Genomic DNA, 22,060 nt, shown 5'->3' on the forward strand with positions numbered 1-22,060 from the left:
TCATATGATATCATGCCTTTCATTATTGGCATGGTCAGAGAAGAATATCATCAAAAATGTAATATCCAACATAGTTACACATAATAATTTTAATCCTTTTTTCCATTTTTCTTAAATACAGTATCTGACAACAATAGATTATAAAAAGTAATTTCATAAAATACCTAAATACCTATATGAAAACTATCCTTCTGACACAAAAATATTTTTCCTTGACAAAGTACACATTTCATGAAATCTTCCAAGTTCCCAGCACTCTTGCAGTAGTTTTCATTTAACTAACAACCATAGCATAAATGGTTATACTTTCATAATACCCAATAACATATGTAATGGTACCATAATTAGATTTATAAAAATCCCTTAACTGAAACCTAAAATTCGGTACAAATGCTTTCAGCAAATATAAATATAGGATATGATATTCATATTGCATATCACAGAGCACAGTTAGGCCATGGTATTAAATTTTTCCAAGAAAACATGAGACTTAATCCCTGATAACAATTCTCAACATGCAAATACACCAAAAAGTTTGGTATTCATGATATGATGTCGTGAATTTCATATGTTCAACAACCTTTTTGATAACAGCTTAAATTAACCTTAACATTAAAATTATTCCTTAAATATCAAAGTATTTTAAAATATGCATGCAGAATTTTTCTCACATATTTCCAGAATTTTTTCAGCATGAAAACTTTGAGTAAGGACAGCAGCTCTTAAGAAAAACAATTCAACAATGAAAAAAAAAAACAAATTGTTTCATTACTTTGGTTTCTTCTTCTCGGCCTCTCGTTGCTTTAGTGATTCCGCATACCGCTTAGCACGAGCAGTTGAAGATTCCCAATATGGAGAATTTGGGGGAGGAACATTAGACAGGACTTTTGGGGTGGACTGGAGTGAATGCCTCTGAGGAATTTTCTTACTTCCCTTCTCGCTCACAGATGTTGTTGAGTTAGAGCTCATTGGTGTGCTGGTAGCCACACGAGTTTCTGATGAAGTGGTGTTACTCTGCTGGGAGCAGTCTGAGGAACTCAGCAATGAATCATCACGCCTAGAGCCAATGGACTGAAGACTCCTTGAAGGTTCTATTGAAGCTACAGTCTCTTTCTGGTAGACACAATCGAGTGATTTGACAAGTCTATCACACAAAGGATAGGGAGTGGAAAACTTTTCACCATCTCTGGGCCAAACGATGCTCATCAGTGAGTTTAAACAGATCTTTACCATCAATGCCTTCCCAGGAATTAATGCCACCGGTGCCTCAGAATCACTGGGCTGAAAATATAATTTCATTTTTTATTTCAAACCTAAGAGCAAAATACCTCAACACACAAGTTTCATGTTAAAAGCTGCATATAGGGTGAAGAGAAACTGTGCCACAAAATTTTAACCCCGAATAGCTGATGCATGTTCGCACCAGTATTACTGATGATTAGAGATACGTGAAAATAGCACTTTCATTTTATAATAATAATAATATATTTCACCGTTGGCATATACATGCATGGTTTCGTCAAAAGCATACGGATGGGACAAAGACATAAGTTACAATGTTTAATTTTAGAGCACTTTCAGTTAAAGTTTATAGCATTTTGCAGCATCTAATTTTTTCTTTTTTTCATAATGTATCACTAGTAGTTGACGACAAAGTGCGATGACACACAGTTATTTGAAAAAAAATATGGAATACTTTAAATAATTATGGGGTATAGCACTAATAAATTAAGGATAAAGATATAAAGTAAATAATTAATAATGATATTATTAGCCTTAATGTCATTTTACACTAGTTGAAAATTAACATTGAACAAGTTACACCACTTTCTTCCTGCAACTGGTTGCGTCTGTCAGTCACAACTAGATTGTACTGGCTGAAAAACCTCTCTGCATCCACGATGCTAACTGGTGCCCAGATTGTGTGGTGTGTAGCATTACCAAACTCAGTTTTTTCTAAGCAGAGAGCATAACATATTTGCTTAACATAGCAGAAGCTACCAGGGTTCTCTCTCAACCTCTCTAGTAGCTGCCGATGAAAATACATACAACCATCTATGAAGCAGTAAGACCCAACGTCTAGTGGCACAGTGAGGGGCAGGCTGGGCACTAAATTTTGCCATTGAAAAAGCAAATGTGAGGTTCAAATATGATAAAAGTCCTGTCATCCCGCCTATATCGCATTTATTCACATGTATCACATATTTGAGCCAAGCCCTCCCATTGGCCAAGAGTTTGCCCTGTTACTGGATGTTCTGGTTAACTCATGGCTTCAAATTCTTTGCATGCTGGAGATCGTATGAGGTAGAGATGAACCCCAAGACCTTTTCAACACATTTGGGTATCATGTTGGAACAGTAAGGGATATAGAAAAAACTCAAGGGGGGGGGAGGGGTGGGCGAAAAATATGTGTTGAGTTACCTTTGCTTTTAACGTAATAAAAAATAATCAAGTCACAAACAGAGGTTAATAAAATTTTAATTAAAGTGATTATACACATATACAAGACTTATGATATAAAATAGTCATAGTTGTGGTTTTGCAATGTTTGACAATTTGGGCCCTGCAATGGGGGCACGCACCCCCCCATCTGTATCCGCCAATGAGTTGGAATTGTTGGGAGAGGGAAGTTTGTTTTTACAACTCACAACCATAGCGCTACTGGTCAATGGACAAATGGTTGAATGAGTTCACAAGGCCAGACATTTTAAGTAAGATGCACTCTCCAGCAGACAAAGCATTCTATAGGTCATGAGTTGCCCAGAGCATCTGGCAATACGGTAAACTCAAGGATAATCAGAGTGTTTGGCTCAAAGTTTCTATAGCTTAAAAATGGTATATTTTCCACCCATACATCATTAGTAAATTTGGTTCTAACAGCCACCAGCTATCTAGGGTCAAAATTTCCTCATACAGTTTTTCTCCACCCAATAGATGCTATCAATAGCAGAAAAATTTGATGTAACAAGGATTACTTGATCATCAAATGATTTCTACTCAAAAAATTTTTTATGGTACTTATATCAGTGGTGTAAATATAAACACAATTATTGTCCTTCATAAAAGAAAACAAAATATTGAAAAATCAGGAATTTACAAAAGTTTTCTTTAACAAATTAAGTTTTTTCGATTATGAAAAGTGTTAAAATTAGTTTAAAACCCATTACTTCGTGCCCAGTTTTTCAAAAATTCCCTCCCCCCCATCCCCCGGAACGAAATTCCTGGCTACGCCACTTATATCTTATATCATCACACTATTGTGCTTGACAGTGTATACCGTCACTTTTTTATGCAGAGCTTTTAATGTTAAGTTCTTTCTATTTCATTTACTCCAAGAGGCAGATCAGTTTCCAAATAATTGGAGAGAGAATTTGATTTGAAATGAGCCTCACTATTTATATGAAGGCACTAGACCTATTAATAATTTGTCTGTTGGTAGTGACAAGTAATCTTTCCTAAGATAAATGTCAGGGGAAAGGGAATTATTACAAGAATGAGCAGCATGAATGCAGCATAACAACAACTTTCAACGGGTAAAATTGAAAAAGCATCAATCAACTTGGCCTACCTCAGATCATGTATTTAAATGGGAGTACATATTCATTAACCTGAAAGCAAGGATCATTGGCAATGGCAAAATATAAATAGTATGTATATCCATTACTTTAGATGGACATAAGAAAATTTCAATATTTTTTACATATTGAAATAATGCAGGAGATATAAGGCGGAGTTGTGGATGATATAATTACAACAACAATCTAACACACAAATGCTATGGATGGTTTACTCATCTAAATGCTGTAATACTGTAAGAAAAAAAACCAAGGCTCCTTTTGAGCCCAGAAAGCCTTTGGTAACAAAGGCAACTAGCATTTTGGGCATACAGGTATTCATAGACGGATTTAGGAGGGGATATGTCCTCCCCCAGATGCTTAACATATTGACAAGGTATTCACTTCAGTTATCATTACATTTGTTTTGTGTGTCACAGAGTGCGAATCTTTTAATCCTTGAGCCCTAGTAAAGAAGATAGATTTGCTGGTTATTGGTAGCTAAAGGCTATAATGATGAACCCTTAAATGCATTTTCTAAAAGTCCCGTTTCCTTAAAATTCATTAGCTTCAGTAAACGTATGGGGAAGTTGCCAGTGAAACGATATGATTACAATGAATAAAAAACATGTAAAATCATTAAGGCATTCAACTCAAATTAGTTGATCATCTCTTTCACTTGACTTATTTTGTCATTTTGGATGAAAGAAGAAGATGGTAAGTACAGTGGAACCTCGTTAAAGCGAGTACGGGCTATAGCGACACCCCCGCTATTACGAGAGATAGCCGATGCACCGTCAATTGACCCTATAGTAAGCGTGTTAAAAAATTCGTTTTTACGAGACCCTTTCGGCGTTGGCTCTCGCCATAGCGAGGGTTTCACCGCCGGAAGACTTTCATCAAGACTCCTTGTTGTTCCTAATTTGTTTGAGTTAATCCCGCCCTATAGAATGATTTTTGTATGTCTTTTGTTTGTTTCATTGAATTGTGGGTAAAAAGAATGTGAATAAGTGAATATAAAATGTTAACTCGTTGGACTAACTGCTAGAGTTTTATTTCTGAAGTGAACCGAAATTTAAAACATAAAAGTAATGCTAGAGAGGATTCTAGCGTCGTATTTTAACAGGTCATGGGCCAGACACGCTAGTTTGATTCAGTTAGTTCAGAAGTTGGATGCAGTTGCAAGTGAAGTATCCAAGAAATAATTCGTGAAAGACCGACCACATGGGGATGCCGATTTTAGATGGACTTATTGTTCAGATTAAGTCCAGCTTTTGCTACTAAGTTCCCTTTTTCTATGTGCTTTGAGTGAACTGGAGAATTTGACGTATCTTGGGAAGAGGTATTTCTTAGCGGAAATATAGGTAATTGCGTCGAGAATGGAGTCAGCACAGGCAGGCCTGGGGGCGGGAACGATGCCTTCAATTAAGAAGCTGATTGGCAGAAGCAACTACAGCAACTGGAAATTTGGCATGGAGATGTTTCTCACAGCGGAGGAACTATGGCCCATTGTACAAGGTAAAGAAGCAGACCCACGCAAGGACGCGAAAGCCAGATCCAAGATATGCCTGATGGTTGATGAATCCTTATACCCTATGGTTAGAGGTGGTCGTTTGGCAAAAGAAGTATGGGAAAAGCTCCAGAATACTTATGAGGACAAAGGACTCTCCAGAAGATTAAGTTTGTTGCGAAAACTTTTTAGAATCAAGTTAAGTGATTACAGTGCTATGGAGGAATACTTAAATGATGTGTTGTCGTTAACGCAAAAGTTAGACGCCATTGGTGCCGGAATAGACGACGAATTCATCGGAGTAATAATGCTGAATGGTCTAAATGATGAGTACGACCCAATGATTATGGCCATGGAAAGCTCTGGAGTAAAGATAAGCAGTGATTATGTGCGGTCACTACTGATTCAGCAGGACGCCAAACTGAAAGGGTCCGAGGATGCGGCGAAGGAAACTGCGTTTATGTCAAGACCCAAGGTGAAAAGACTCCCTCCCAAACGCTTAGTATGTTATAATTGCAACAAGGAAGGACACAAGGCATTCCAGTGCCCTAATAAAGATACGAGAGTTAGTAGGAATGCGAATAGAGCATGGGAAAAGCAAGGAAAAATAGAGCACAAGGCAAAGAAGGCATCAGTTCTTTATGCTGCGTTAGCTACCTCCACAACAAGTCCTAGTGATTGGATTATTGATTCCGGTTCCACATCTCACATGACGATGAGGAAGGATTGGATGGAGAAAGAACAGCCAAGTATTCTGGAAGTGACTGTAGCTAGCAAAAACAAAATTTACACCGAGAGCACAGGGACTGTTCCAGTGAGGGTGAATCGTGCCGAAACTGCTGAAATTAAAGATGTTCTTTATGCTCCTGACTTGAGTACAAACCTGCTGTCTGTGAGTAGGATGGTAGAAAAGGGACTAATCGTTACTTTTGACTCTGATGGATGCAAAGTGTATGACAAAGACAATTGTATTATTGAAGGTGATGTTCAATTCACAGGAAGTAATGTGGGCGGCATTTACAAGTTGGACATAGGTACTTCCTGAAGTAAAGGTAAATACCGCCTCTGCCTCATCTGGAAACCGAAGACTGTGGCATAGAAGATTGGGACACATGTGCCGAAAGTCCATGGAGCTTTTAGCCAAAGGCCTTGCTATTGGAATGAAATTCATAGGAAGAGATGACGAGCCTTGTATTTCATGCATAAAAGGAAAGCATTTGCGAGCATCGTTCCACGAGAGTAAGACCAGGACGTCCCAAAAGCTACAGCTGGTCCATTCTGATGTTTGTGGGCCCATGAGTGAAGAAAGTTGGGGTGGAGCAAAATACATGTTAACTTTTACTGATGACTTCACAAGAAAGACATTTGTTTACTTTTTAAAGCATAAAAATGAGGTTACTGCCAAGTTTAAAGAGTTCAAAGCCCTAGCGGAAAAGCAGAGTGGAGAAAAACTGAAAGCATTACGAACCGATAATGGTAGGGAATATGTGAATAGAGAAATGGAGACTTTTTTGAAGGATTGTGGCATAGTTCATCAAAGGACTGTTCCCTACACTCCACAGCAGAATGGCACAGCTGAAAGAGTTAATAGAACTATAGTTGAGAAAGCACGATGCATGCTTCAGGATGCACACTTGGGCAAGAAGTTCTGGGCTGAAGCAGTGAATACAGCTGTATATTTGAAAAATCGCTCACCTACTAAAGCAGTGAAAAACATGACCCCAGAGGAAGCCTGGAGTGGAAAGAAGGCTGACTTGTCTCATTTAAGGATTTTTGGATGCAAAAGCTTTGTTCATGTCCCTGATGAGAAGAGAACTAAGTGGGATGCAAAAAGCAAGGAATTCATCTTCACAGGCTATTGTGAAACCACGAAGAATTACAGACTTTTAGATCGTCAAAATCCAAAGAATATGATAATTGCTAGAAATGTTGTCTTTCTGGAAGAAATGGCTCCTCAAGTACAAGATGAAGATATCATCAGCAGGGATTCAGAAGTTCCTATCCATAGTTTGTTAGATAATGATGTGCTTTGCGATAGGGTCAACCCAGAGGAGGCATTAGAAGGACCTGAAGAGGAAAGAGTAAATGTTCAAGGACATGAGGTGGAGCGCAGGTATCCTGTCAGAGATAGAAAGCCTCGTGATTTCCCTGATTTTGTTACCTATAAAGCATCCTTAGAGTATTTAAATGATGAGCCAGAAACCAGGGAGGAGGCACTTTCTAGAGGCGATGGGAAGCTGTGGGAAAGAGCGATGAGAGACGAGATTTTGTCATTGAAAGATAATGATGTTTGGACTCTAGTCCCAAGACCTCCTGGCAAAAATGTGGTGCGATCAAGGTGGGTTTTTAAACTAAAAAGGGGCTCTGATGGGGAAATTGACCGATATAAGGCTCGACTGGTGGCTAAAGGTTATACCCAGCGTTTTGGTCAGGACTATTTTGAAACATTCTCTCCAGTGGTTCGAGCAGAGCTTGAGAATGATGTTATCCTTGTCAAACCAGTTGGACCTGGACATAGAACACCTTGATGTCTGTACTGCCTTCCTTAATGGTGACTTGAATGAGGAGGTATTTATGGAACAGCCTGAAGGTTTTGTAGATGAGGTTGATGTTGATAAGGTATGTATGCTGAAAAAGGCCATCTATGGATTGAAACAGGCCTCGAGGGCCTGGAATATTAAGCTTGACAGTGTTCTGATTTCTTTGGGGTATGTAAGGTCAAAGTGTGATCCATGCGTATATATTAAATCTAAGGGAACTGATGTCCTAACTGTAGTGGGCATTCATGTGGATGATATTTTTGTCATGTCTAATTGTGATGATGATAAGTGTTTGCTGAAGAAGAGCTTGAAGGACCATTTTGATTGTAGAGACCTTGGCTCTTTGAAATATTTTCTGGGTGTGAGTGTTTTTCGTGATAGAAAGAATAAAAAAATTTTTCTCTCCCAAAAGGCCTATCTGACAAAGGTTCTCTCGAAGTTCGGAATGCTGGAGTGCAACCCGGCAAAAACTCCTTTTGAGAGTGGGCTGTATTTGCAGAGAAATGAGGGTGAGATGCCAAATGTGCCATACCAGAACTTGATTGGGTCCTTGATGTACCTAAGTCTGTGGTCCAGACCTGACATAACACAGGCAGTAAACTATCTCAGCCAGTTCAATAGTTGCTTTGGTGATGAACATTGGGCGTGTGCTAAGAGAGTGCTGAGATACCTCAAAGGGACTCTTGACCACTGTCTTGTGTATTGTAAAAATGATGAGGGACTGTGCGGATACTCAGATGCAGACTGGGGTAGCGACTCAGTGGACAGAAAGTCGTACTCTGGGTATGTTTTCACTTTTGGTGGGGGGGTCATCTCCTGGATGTCAAAGAAGCAGAGTTTAGTGGCTCAGTCCTCTACAGAGGCCGAGTATGTTTCTCTGGCAAAGGCTGGGAATGAAGCTATCTATTTGAGAAACTTTTTAGAAGAACTTATTGGTAAAGTTTCTCCTGTGACATTGTTTTGTGACAACAAGGCAGCTATTTTTCTGTCAAATAATGCTGCATTTCAAAAGCGAACGAAGCACATTGATATTGTGTACCACCATGTGCGGAATCTTGTGGACACGGGGCAAATTTCGGTGCAACATATGCCGTCAGAGGATACGGTTGCTGACATATTCACAAAATCTTTGCCCTATCCTAGATTTAGAAAGTTTGTTGAATTGCTTGGTGTTATTCAAGTGCGGGATTAAAGGGGGTGTGTTGTTCCTAATTTGTTTGAGTTAATCCCGCCCTATAGAATGATTTTTGTATGTCTTTTGTTTGTTTCATTGAATTGTGGGTAAAAAGAATGTGAATAAGTGAATATAAAATGTTAACTCGTTGGACTAACTGCTAGAGTTTTATTTCTGAAGTGAACCGAAATTTAAAACGTAAAAGTAATGCTAGAGAGGATTCTAGCGTCGTATTTTAACACTCCTTAACCTCTGTAATTGCTAGCGATCTGTTAGAAATGAAGTTAATGGAGTGCTCAGTCTCAAATTTATGTGGTAAACTGTCGTTCGATAAATATAATGATGACAAAACAATGCTTTGCATGATTTTTTTTCAGTGCGGCGCTTATAAATTGTTTGAATAGTTAGTCGTTATTTGAGTAAGGAAATTTAGTGATGCAAAAAAACATCGCCTTTCGTCTGGATTTATGCTTACGTTTATCGGATAGATGTTTATCTGTCGCCGCACCACTCCTGTTCCTGTATATCTGTTCGCAACAGTTATATTGGCTATTATTTGCTCCACCTCCGGTAAAGCGACAATTCGCTATAGCGAGTGTTTATTAGTGCACCGTGGGGTGTCGTTATATCGAGGTTTCACTGTACTACCATAGAGTAAAGATAGAGGTCTCACCACCATGCTAAAGAGTGTTATATAAAACATTTTTCCAAAAAGCTCTGGAACTGACCATCAGGGTTTCAGCAGTAAACTACCTAATTCCATGGCTGAGCTGCCAATTTGAATTTTTCTCAAGTGCTACTGACACGTGAAAGTCAGGTGTTCTTGTATGGGAGCGCATGCTTTCAAGAAGGGGAAATTTGAGAATTGGGCTCAATAGGGGAGAGAGCCTCATGTTCTTCGCTTCTTAGGGGGCAAAATGATTCAAGCGGATTAGGTGGAGCATGCCATAACATACCTTGCCCTAAAAATAAGAGGGGCCCCCATTCCGTCAAAGTGTTAACATATAAGTCCTAGGGGATGGATTTGGGTCTATTGAAGTTGGCAGAGGTGACCACTATGTACTGATAAAGTAGTTGGGTTATGAAATATAACGACGATTGTCTTATTTTAGAGAGTACATACTTCATTTTAAGTAATGTCAAGCTTTTGTTAACTGCTCTTCACAAATAAATCAACTGCTTGTATGCTAAAAATTAATATGTAGTAAATCCTCTTACTCAGTGACGTCATGGCAAAATTAGCAGTGCTTGAAAGCACTTTCCTTAACTTTTTTTAGAAGTGAAGTATTACTCAGGGTATTTTTTTATTACAAGTTATTATTTACATTTTATCACAATTTTTTTGCTTTGGTTACCAATGTATATATCATAAATTTTATGGCAACAAAATTGATTGAAGTGATATTTGACTATTATGTCTTTTGTTAACCAGTAACCACGACTTGCTAACTCTGCTCTTACTCTATGGTACTACATAAAAGCAATAGGCATTTTACATCAACTCACCATTCCAGCAGTTGCTCCAGCCCATGAAACACTCCATGATGAATTAGATCTCTTGGGGCAATGACACTCAGCCTCTGGAGCCGTAAGAGTCATCTTTGTTTTGGACACTGGGCACTGAACTTCCACAGTGCAGCCATTCACCATTCCTGGAGCCCACGACTCTCCCTCCATTTTCTCAACCTTGGTGACACTGTACCCAACTGCCTTCAAAATTTCTGATACCCTCATTAAATCAGGTACTTGGTATTTCACGTTCTGTAAATAACAGTAACCAAAGAAAGGTATTTTTAGCAATCAAAACTAGGCCTTAAATATTTTATAAGTAGCATAACCAAATTTTTATTTCATAAAAAATGCTGACATGGTGACAGGTAGAAATTCTACTGAACAAACATAGGCATATTGGAGGTAGACAATATGGAGGTATCCCATGTGTTGTGACCTCTCCCTTCAGATGCTTCCAGATTACTATGGCTGCTGTTTGTATAGAGTCATAGAATAAAAATCTCTTAACTTTCCTCCATACCTTAAAAAAAATCCTGGATCAAGTCAATAAATCCCATTTGTATTTTAAAGTGCCATGTTAAATTGATATCCTCTGAAACTGTTCACCGTGGTAAAAAAATCAATTCACCCAAGACAGTAATTATTCCTAAGTACCATAATTCGAGCCATATGGTATGGGAATATTAGTGTAAGCAAGTATAATCTCTAATTAAAATTATCCCTAAGAGAGCGTTCAGAAGTTTCAGTCACAACTATCATATTTCTCCAAATATAGTCTCACCCTAATGTTGAGGCATCAGGTTTGGGAAAAAATTACAAAAAAAATGCACAGGAATATAGTCCCCTCCTCTACTTTTACCATGAGCATGTTTGGAAAAAAAGGGCGACTATATTCAGATAAATATGGTATTTGCAGCCCATTCATATTGAAATATAAAACATAGTAATTCCACAGTAATATTTTAGAGGTAATATTTAGTTTTCGTGCAAAACAATCATCTTCAGAGGTTAAAATAATACTCAACAGTGAAACCTCCCTCAACATAATCTTCCAATTAGGGCACACCACTCATTAGCAGGCAGATATTTAGGACCCAGGAGCAGAACAATGAATCTTACGAAACAAACACCTCCAAATCGTGGACACTATAAGTGACATTCACAGCAGAAAATATTTATGTATTATCCCTGATAATCTACACTAATAATGGAGACATTAGACGGGTTCAAGTGAACATTTCTAATCCTCCAAAAACGAAAACACCTGTTCCTTGAAATCCTACTGCAGGCAACGAATTTATATGCAGGGAAAAAAGTCAAACAGTTTGGGAGAAACACCCCTCCTCCCCTGAAATATAAAAACAAAATTATTTTCTAACGTAAAAGAAAACTAAATTTTAAAAAAGTCATGAATTTATAAAATATTTCTTTAACAAATAAAGTTTTGTCGGCTATGAAAAGTGTTAAAATTAGTTTTAAACCCATTACTTAGCACCCTGTTTTTCAAAAATTTTCCCCCTGGTTTTGGACTCCCTCCCCCCCGGAACAAAATTCCTGGCTATGCCACTGATTATCAGCATGTGGTTCTGCTGACCAAAAAGGAAAGATGGTTGTACAGGAAGAGACAAGAGTAAATGGAAGGAAGAGGCATGGGAGTAGCAAAGGAAAATAAAATCATTAGAGTAAGATAAGGAAGTTAGACAAATGGAGGCAGTTTATTGGAGAGCTCTCTCTTTCATTTTCTCTCTCTACTCCCAAACTATATTTCCTTGCCAATCAAATGCCAAATTTCCGCAGGTATACAGTTGTCCCGCAGAATTGATTTTGAAGAATGGTTCGGAGTAAATAACTGTCAGGTGAGATCATTTGCTTAATGAGATGGGTGGAGAGTAACCTGGTGTCCAGTGCTACAGCTAGAGGGGGGTTTCGGGGGATAAAACCCCCCCCCAGAGCTCAGAGGATATTTAAGTTTAATCCATTTTACTTTATTGGATCAGTATTACATATAGAATAGTGTTAGAAGTAATCAAATATCCCTCAGAAAGCCATAAAACTCGCAATTTTGAACCATAATTCTTAAAAATTTTCTGGAGGCAGCCCCCACAACTCCTGCTTACCCTGGTGGGAATGCAATACGCCCATACCCCTAAGTATTAGTTGTGCCTAAAATGCCCCCTTAGCCTTAATTCTTAGCTGCGCCTCTGTCAGCATCAGTCAATCCTTACCAAGAGGTGCCAAGAGGACAAAGGCTTTACACCCCACCAGTGAAGATGGAGTGCTCTATTTGAAATGCCCCCCAAAATACTCAAGAAGTTATCCTGTACTCCCGGAAAAATCTCTACCACTGCTGGGATTTGAGCCTAAGCCCACACAGTGGGAAGCCAGCATTCAAGCAACCACAACAAACACCATCCCTTCGAGTTTCACTGAAGGCCAACCTGGCATTTGCGTTAAAAAAAAAACAGAAAGACTGCCTGCAAGATAGTTCTCATGTGCAGGATAGAAAAAAATGCCTGATTGCTTTGAAGAGTTTTTGGATGAATAAAATTTGTTTTTCCACGGAATTTTCATTGAAACACTACCATGGTTTAGACAGTAAATGTCATCATCTGATCAAACCAAGTCTAATCTTACTCATCCCATATGTTCAGCAAATTCCACAAAGTATCCACAGAAATCACAAATTTAATTTGCTTTGAAGACGGATTTTTTAATTTTTTTCATTCAGTTTTCCAAGTTCTTGATAAGCCCTCTAAGCACCTTTTCCTCTGAGCCGGTAAATGCCAATGTCAGAGTTTCTCTCCATCCTTTGTATCCCTTTCTCATGGTGAACATTAGCTGAGCTTCCGGTCACCTCCTCGAGATGCCTACAGCCATCAAAATTGTAATAAATATAAGAAATACAACCTAAGATACAAGGGCATACCAAGGATCATAACTAGGGGGGGACCAGCCAGGTGGTGACATTAGATTATGAGATTATTTCCTTGAAAAAATAGTTTTATTTTAGTTACATATCTTATACTAATACATATCATTTTTCATGGGTTTAAAGAAAATTTGTTGAATACTTTCGTTTCAATTCAGTACTGATTTTTCTTAAAGACTTCAAAAATTTGCGCTTCTAGCCTGCCCCTCGCTGGGTACGCCCATGCTAAGATGACCAACCAATGTAAAGGGATTGCAACATAAATCACAGGTATAGCCTTGAGAGAGAGGAAACCTAAGCTGAAGTCACCTGTGTCATAGGTGAAGGGTTCAGAAGGAATGATGGATGGAAACTCGGTGCCGTTGCCAGTCTACTCCTAACTATAGGCACTGAAGATACCTTACACTAACATCACATCCAACAGGCTGTCTGTTGAACAAGGCTGTCACCAGCAGAGTTACAACAACCCAAAAATTTTTAGTCTTGAGTGCACCTCCAATTGATCCCTCCCCCACCTGAAAATGTTTGCAGCATCAGCCTTGCTTCAAGTACCATCAACAGCTGTAGAGTACCCAAGCAGAGATCAGGCATGTTCAGAAATATGTCTCTGTTGCCAAAATTCAAACCTGATTAGAGGGTGTGGCAAGCCAGCCCTGCAACTACCACACTAACTCCATCCCACATCAACAAGAGTAATTCATTAAGGTACACCATCACCTCTTATAAAATATTACCATGGTATCCGTCACTAAGATAAGGATAACACGGTGAATGTTTCAACACATGCAAGCTGAAATTTTTCAGCAACATTAGATTGATAATTTTAACAATGAATTGACACACTCATGTCAGGGCTTAGACGATCAAGCCTCGTGGGGTGAACTCACTATAGCTCTGAAGTAGAGAACAGGTCATCAGCGTAACAGCTTATCAATGGGTAACCCACAGAAGGGGCGCAAGGGTCTAAGATAGTAATGGAAATGAATAGTCGAGGAAAAATATTTTTTACTTCATTCAGTAGACATGATAATAGCCCCAGCGAATCTTAATTTGCCTCACCGCGAGGAATATCCATTCTACGACGATGACACACAAATGGTACAAGCATGCTCATTAGTATTCATGCCGTTCGATGGATAACAAACATGGTAACATGCAAACAACAAGAGGCCCAAGAGTCCAGCCGAGCAAATTCAAATTCTAGACCTTTCCGTAGGTAATTCCTAATCTTAATTAAAGCTTTCTGGACTGTGAAACCCCCAGGGCATTCTACCAACGAGGCCCTATTCAACGAATGCTTCTGTGAGAATTTTCGTGCGATAATACTACAGAAATACATCGTGAGCATATCATTCCAAGTTCATCTCATTATAAATAGATGCTCACAAATCACTGGGGAAGAATAAAATTCGAAAACAATATTTAGGTCAATTAGGATAGGTAATAGAACAAATGCTTATGCACACTCCGTGACGAAGCTATGCCACATCCTCCAACTCTGATACCGAGTAAATTTGAAAATATTATCTTACCGCGCGTTCGAAATAAGACCATGCATGTATGAAATCCTTTAGAAAATTGTGGTTCATGGCGGATTCATGCACCCAATCTGAAACTTCTTCCATGGCTACCGGCTCCGCCAAAAAAAGAGGGACTTCAATAGTACGATATCTTCGCGATCACTTACCATCAGCTACTAGCGGCTACTAGACTTTCGCAGTGAAAAATGACAAACGTAATTCGCACTATATTTGCAGTGAAAGTGACGTATTTTATGCTTCCGATAGAGGATTTTTTCCGTCGATGAAAGCATTAAATGTAAATACAAAAATTATTCAAATAAATAAGTTTCTTGATTTTTTTAATGTTAAAAACTAAAAGTAATTTCGAATGATGTCAATGATGAAATCACATAAATATTTCCTTCAAAAATTATGCTATAAAATCACATTTTTTGGGGTAAAAAACTAATACGACGGTTAATTCATAAACAGCGGTTGGTTCTTAAAATATTGCACATACATTAGTACAGAAAATCAGCGGCGCAGCTAGGAATTAAGGCTGGGGGGGGGGGATGCAACTAATGCCGTGGTGTTTGGGGGTATTGAATACCCACCAGGATAAGCGGTAAGTACGAGATTAATAAATTGCGGAATTTTAAGATAAATGGTTCAAAATGGCGAGTTTTACGGCTTTCTGAGGGATATTTTAATAATACTTACACTATTCTATTAGTAACATCAATCCAATTCAGTAAAATGGATTAAACTTAAAAATTTCTCTGAGCTCTGGGGGGGGGGGTTTATCACCCAAAACCCCCACCTCGCTGCGCCACTGTAGAAAATGAATTGAAAGGGAACATAAGGAAGGAAATTTATTAATACACCATCAGATGCTTAAATAGCTCAAGACAGACGATCAAAACTAGAAATTAAGTGAAAATATGAACATAAATCCTTAACTTCATGGTAAACCCAATGGCGTAACTATGCTGGGGGGATGAGAGAATTGATCCCCCCCCAAAACCTTTGATAAATAAAAAAATATTTAAAACTATTGTCTAGTTTTGACATATAATAACTGAATCTGCTTAAAGTTCAATTTAACAAACAAATGTATATATATTAGAAATGAGTGAAATAAAGTTGTCTATTCAGAGTGAAATAAAGTGATAACATTGCGGAAAAACTCATATTTAATCAAAAATATCTTTTTTATGTCAAGGTAGTAAATAAATAATGAAAGAGTGAAATAAAGTCTATTTCAAATAGTGTTGCCGCGAGACGAGATGAGACTAGTGCCAGTCTCGTCTCAGTCTCGTTTTCCGCACTCGGGTATCGTCTCGAGCACCCCAGTCTCGTCTCGGTCTCGGACGAGACAATCGTCTCGTCTCGTTACCTCCAGAATAAATTTAGCACCATAAAAAGCCGTTTCCTATGCGTACTTAATTGCCGAATCGGTACCATGAAATAGGAAAGCCATTAATATAAATTTTAAATATATCCTGATCCGGACACCAATTACGTCAATGCTTGTAAAATCATTGATTTTATTGATACTCAATGAATAAACATAAAACGAAAATTTCAACAAAGGGAATATAGATACAAATTTACTACAGAGAAATCAAGAGAAGGCTTAAGTAAATAAACGTAAAAATAGTGTTAACCCCTAAAGCGCAGCGGGAATTTAATCTAATCCCATCCTAGCGGCCGGATGAGATTAAGATGACTTTACCTTTTTGGCATACTATCATTGAATAGTTTATAACTTTCATGATATATCATCAGTATCGTCTAATATTTTTGTAAACATGCGTTATATAATACGCTCCTCTATGATAATTTTCAAGCAATTTTAATAAATATTTATTGTTTTATGTATCCCGTTCTCTAAACTAATTCTTAGTTTTTTAAGATTTCAATTTAGTTCAGAATAAGCTGCGATATCTATAACATTCCATGCACTTTTTCATAATTACATGATGTATTTTTGTGATATGGGGTTGAAAATTTTATAACCAATTGGATATTTTCGATAGGATAACCCGTTTCACCTACTTGAAAAATTATAACTTTGCCCATTTCTTTGAATTTGTTCTATTATACCGAATCATTTCATATAAGTACCTACGTTCTGTTGTTTCTAACGTCAAGACGGAAATATTCAAATCACTTTACCTTAGTGATTCTGCTTTGTGTGACATGATAGGAAGTTTTGGAACAGAAGATTGGCCCACCTAGGAAGTCGCAATCTCACCGGGTTGCCTATAAGTCAAGGGGCAAACCCCATAAACTAGCCCATGAATGTCACAGTCCACTTACTTCCCCTGCATCGACATTTAAAGAACAGTGAATTCTCTGTGGTGAATAATTTAGGTACTCATAAAGCCTCTAACTGTAATTGCGCGCAATATCCCACAAGATATCTTGAGCGCATTAGTAGCCTTACGGTAATGGGGAAGTAGCAAGCAATGAGATAACACTTATTCAACTTCATCGTAGAAAGTATGATGATGCTGAACGCACTCCTTCGAAAATAGAGCAGAACCCTTCCTTTTTTCTCTTCCCGGTACCTTTCTTCTCTCCCACAGGAATGACCTTTGTTCGACTGCGTTGTGAAGGCTATGCACTCGAATGGGCCCCGAACATAAAAACTCATTGTCAACGGGCCTTCACCCTTGTGGAGCATTTGCTTTAAGCTTATTGTGTTTTTTTTATTGGAGCTTGGAGCTCCTGCGTCAATACGGGACTCGTCTCCATAAGGTAAGATTTTTCTGAGCGAGAAACAACGTGCTGTTTTGCCCCAAATTATGTTTTTACTCACTTTATAATTTACTGAATCGGAAGGGAAAAGACTTCGGGTAGCCATTTGAGGAGTAGGTTTCCTTATGATCATATTCTAGAGCGCACTATCTTGAAGCATACTCATCGTTGATCTGCAGCGAAAATAACTTATTATGTACTTCGTTACGGGATCACAAAACACACGATTTATTAAAGTGGTTTTCCGCAATGAATTCGTACCGAACTATTTTAAGACGTCCGTCCTCAAAAATGTTTTCCTCGTAATGTTTTCATCCAACCATTTAAAAAACTATATACTTACCCCTTATACTAGAAAATTAATCATACCCGTGGAAGTATGACAATGCATAAAAGACCACACTATGAACTCTCCATCATTTTTTCCAAAGCATGCCTCACTCACGTCTCACCTAGAATCGAGTTTACTCTAGTTGGGACATCTGTGAACACAGCCGACACATTGGGAATGGAAACTGCTGGAGAGTCCAACTATAACCATGTTTACGCAGTGGATGGTATTAACATAAAGGCAACAGACGAAGTGAAGTACCTGGGAGTTACGATAACCTCGAACCTCACGTGGGGAGGAATATTTGCGGCATAGTCCTGAAGAAATTATGATTCGTCAAGCGCATTGCAGGAAGATTGTCGGATGAGAAAATAAAAGAAAGGTGCTATTTCGCACTCGTCCGACCGCACCTTGAATATGCAGCGAGCGTATGGGATCCGGTGCAGAAAGACTTAATCCGCGAACTAAATAAAATACAAAGGAAGGCTGCGCGTTTCGTCAAAACTGCTACGGGCGTACATACAGTGTTACCCAGATGTCAAGCGAATTAGCCTGGGAGCCGCTGGAGACTCGGAGGCTGCGCGCTAGGCTTAGATTGCTTGAACAATTGAGAATGGATGTCTTTAAGAGCGACACGGAGAACATAATATTAGAGCCACACTATATTTCCAGGTCCGATAGAAGCGATAAATTAAGAGAGATGTTTTGCCGAACGGACAGATATGGGAATTCGTTTTTCCCCCGAACCATAAAGGGCTTTAATAAACGCTAGTCCCAACTTCGTTATAGCACTTCATTTTTTTATCTGTGAACGGCTGGTGTCCTAACACCCCCTGCCACACGCCTTTTAGTTGGCTTGCGGGTATTATGTAGATGTTTCAGAGGTGTGGTGGGTTAAGTAAATTGCTATCATAGATACAACGAATATAATCTTGATGACAGATGGTTGCTCCAACACTGTGGACATTTTTATAATCTCAAAAACTTCGTAGAACTAAGTATGTGGTGCAAACGATATTTTATGACCATACTTCATGTGCGATGTATCGCGACCTCTGCTCTCTCCCCATTTCAAGACCAAAGCCTCGAAGTTAAGCAGAACTGAGTGAAAGCAGATGATTGAGCCACCTAAACCATCAAACACAAGGTAGGAGAAGACGGGTATGTGAAAGTATGGTAAAGCATATGTGTTTTGGGAAAAGAGGGGAACTATGCCGGTTAATAAACATAAAGTAAACATCAAACATTGGATTCGATGTAGAAAAAATTCCTATTTCATAAGAGGATTTTGTTCCAAGAGCCAACAGATAATTGCTAACATTTTTATGAAAAATATGTTATTCCATGAGTTCTAACAAAACCGGTTTCAGAAAATAATAACTATATCTCGATAAAAACCGTAAAAAATTCTTGACATAAAATTAATATTCTCCTACTCAAAGAAGGGCTGAACAATTCGGGAGCTGTGAGTGATGCGATGCTTTGAGTATGATTTTCAAATTCAGGAGGTAGAAATACATAAAGAAAACGTAATTTTGTGAAAGACGATTTTTCAGCGTTTCACAATGTAATGATTTAACCAGAAAATATCAAGAAATATTGTGAAATAAAGTTTTTAATACTTAATTGGTCTAAAAAAATACGCGAAATTTTAAATAAATTCAGATCAAAGATTTCCATGGTATCTAGAAAAAATTTATATTAATTAGATGGTATCTAGAAAATCGTTGCGATTCTTCAAAAACTGTTATGAGCGAACGGAAAGCCTCGTACAGCTTATACAAGAATTATATTGAGAGCCACTATACATTTGGGAGGCCAAGTACTTACAAGGTTTAGATATCTTGAGTACATTTGATAGATACCCTCAGAAAATCACCTTAGAATCGCAATATAATTCCAGTTACGAAAGAAACGATAAAATAAGAGAGACACATTTGCAAACGGACATATAAAATAATGGATAAATTCACTGTGTATATATAACTCTGAACATGCCAGGTTACTGAAACACTGCCTGATAACACTAATCCCTACCCATTCCCTTGAGTACTTATCTGGTCACTCGGACACTCGCTGGAGTACATTCAGCGCACTCATTGTCTAGAGCCCAAATCTTGAAAATACTATCATGAGATAATCCTGTACCCAGGACCCTCTTCAGAAGCCAGTATGTACGGCGAGTACTCCAGCTTCAGATCTAGTCCAACCCCTTTTAATCCCTCCTCCCGGCCTGAAGTCCTGCAGGTCGTTCACCTTCACGATTTTACCCGACTGTCTGCTCCAATGCCACATGAAATATTCTCGGGGCTACACCGGGCGCCCGCTGCATTTATCGCCCCGTTTGGGATGCGGTTGGAAAAATTTTAATTCCATCGGCGGCGGCCGTCAGAATAACGACACTCACTTCCGAGAAACTCAGTCCGACCCCGTTCTTTGGGGCGCAGTGGCTGCACGTGGAGACTTTGGAGATCTTCACTTTGCCTCCGACGAAGTGGCAAGGAGGGGGTGGAAATACATAATTGTTGCTCCGACCGACATCGATCACTTTCTACCTGTCTGCTGGACTCTGCGGAGGAATTTGGATCCTCCCGCTAAATAGCTACGAGTCCATGAGCGGCTTGGTCACGATGATCGACGTCCTGTGGAGCCTATAAAATTCCTTTTACTCTAGCCTAATTATATAAACAAAGGGATGGTTCTCAGACGAAAAAGTGAAGGAGAGGCACTGCGCTTCTTAGAAATGCCCCGTGGTTCCGTGGTGTATCCCTTATGAGGAGCAATTACAGGTTATGTAATCTGGTTATTATGTCCAGCTTATACAAAGGGCAGCAGATTACTTTGAAGAAATGTTAAACAGTAGATCCGAATATCGATGGCTAAGTTCTAATAACACGCATCTCATAAACAGCAACTTTTCAGGAGAGCAAAATGACGATTTATCTCTTTTACTTGCACACTGAAAAAAAAAACCAAAAGTTCATAAAACTGAAAAATAAGCATTCATTTGGAAATAAAGAGTTGTTCTTTGCTTGTATTTTATTTTTTTAATGTTATTACACTTTTCTTAAGACGCCCGTCTCAAACCGGCCGAATTTCAGATGCGTGTTGCTAGAATTTAGCAATCGCTATGGTAATTGCTATGAATTACTTCCCGTTTAGCAATTGGAACAAAGATTTCTTTAAAAGGGCCACACATTGGTGGTATTGGTTCCATCTTTACGTGAAGATAAGCAATTGTTTAACACTAGAAGCCAATTTTTTACATTCTTCCTCTCTACTCAGCTAATTCTAAGCTTTTCCTTTCTTTTTTCATCGTATCTCTTACCGTTAATAAATTTGTACACGCTAATGACAATGACGGCTATCCTTGGAATTTCAGATAGTGTTAACTTTATTTTTGATGATATATTTTAGCCAATACATAGCAGGACAAACATTCTTTTGGTCTTGAAATTGTAGAGACTCAGTAGAGAGTCGAAGGCTGCGCGCTAAGCTTAGATTTCTCAAGCGGCTGAGAATAAATACCTTTCAGATATACATTGAAAAATTAAGAATCGTATTTCCAAGTCCGACAGAAGCGATAAATTAAGAGAGGTATTTTGCCGAACGGATAGGCATGGAAATGTTTTTTATTTAAGTCTCGAATAAATACTGGGCGTAATGTCGCTGGAGCATTTCCACATTCATTTTTGCAAGTTTTTAAAAAGCCATATGAGTAACACTTATTTAAGTCAGAGTAAAAGTTATTTGGCAGAGTAAAAATAAATGTCGCTGGAGTATTTCGTAACGGCTGGTGTCCTAGCGCACACCATCTCAGGCCTATATTGAAGCGTCTTGCGTGGGAGTATGTAGATGTACTATATATTTTCATTCAAATGTCAATGTAAATACATTTACGAAATGCTTCTGATAAATGGCATAGCTGCTTAATGTGCGACAGTGTAACACGCCCGATATGTCACAATTAAGCAGAATGTATAGAATTTGAGATGGAGTGGAGGCAGGAAGATATTTTCTTGAACTGAATGAAAAAAAATATTCGACGCGACATCATTTTACAACAGAACGATGCAGGGGCGGATCCAGGATTTTTTTCTGGGGAGGGGAGGGAACAAGGGTCTGACAGGCTAACGATCCTCCTAATTCCTAATAACGATCCCCATACTTGAGATAAAAAACAACTTACAACCATTACTGTGCGTAACATTCTCTTTATTTTAACATGAAAGTTATTAGTATGAA

At 38.5% G+C, this 22,060-nt stretch overlaps 1 protein-coding gene across 1 annotated transcript; it reads right to left on the minus strand.

Moving 5' to 3' along the window:
• Positions 1-74: 74 nt before the first annotated feature.
• Positions 75-14,910, minus strand: LOC124157896. Its single transcript, XM_046532962.1, has 3 exons — positions 14,752-14,910; positions 10,285-10,539; positions 75-1,281 (listed from the first exon to the last, which is right to left on the minus strand). The coding sequence occupies exons 1-3, from the start codon at positions 14,842-14,844 to the stop codon at positions 769-771; spliced, it is 861 nt and encodes a 286-aa protein (XP_046388918.1). The 5' UTR covers positions 14,845-14,910; the 3' UTR covers positions 75-768.
• Between the last annotated feature and the right edge of the window lie 7,150 nt (positions 14,911-22,060).

The sequence above is a fragment of the Ischnura elegans genome, chromosome 4 (assembly GCF_921293095.1).
Source record: "Ischnura elegans chromosome 4, ioIscEleg1.1, whole genome shotgun sequence".
Lineage (NCBI taxonomy): Eukaryota > Metazoa > Arthropoda > Insecta > Odonata > Coenagrionidae > Ischnura > Ischnura elegans.

What these genes read in the sequence shown, in the direction of transcription:
- LOC124157896 (XM_046532962.1), bottom strand. Translation starts at nt 14,844, where the DNA reads ATGGAAGAAGTTTCAGATTGGGTGCATGAATCCGCCATGAACCACAAT. An exon ending in GGTCTTATTTCGAACGCGCG is followed by an intron (nt 10,540 to 14,751) that starts GTAAGATAATAT and finishes TGTTATTTACAG; the next exon opens with AACGTGAAATACCAAGTACC. An exon ending in CTGGAGCAACTGCTGGAATG is followed by an intron (nt 1,282 to 10,284) that starts GTGAGTTGATGT and finishes TTATATTTTCAG; the next exon opens with CCCAGTGATTCTGAGGCACC.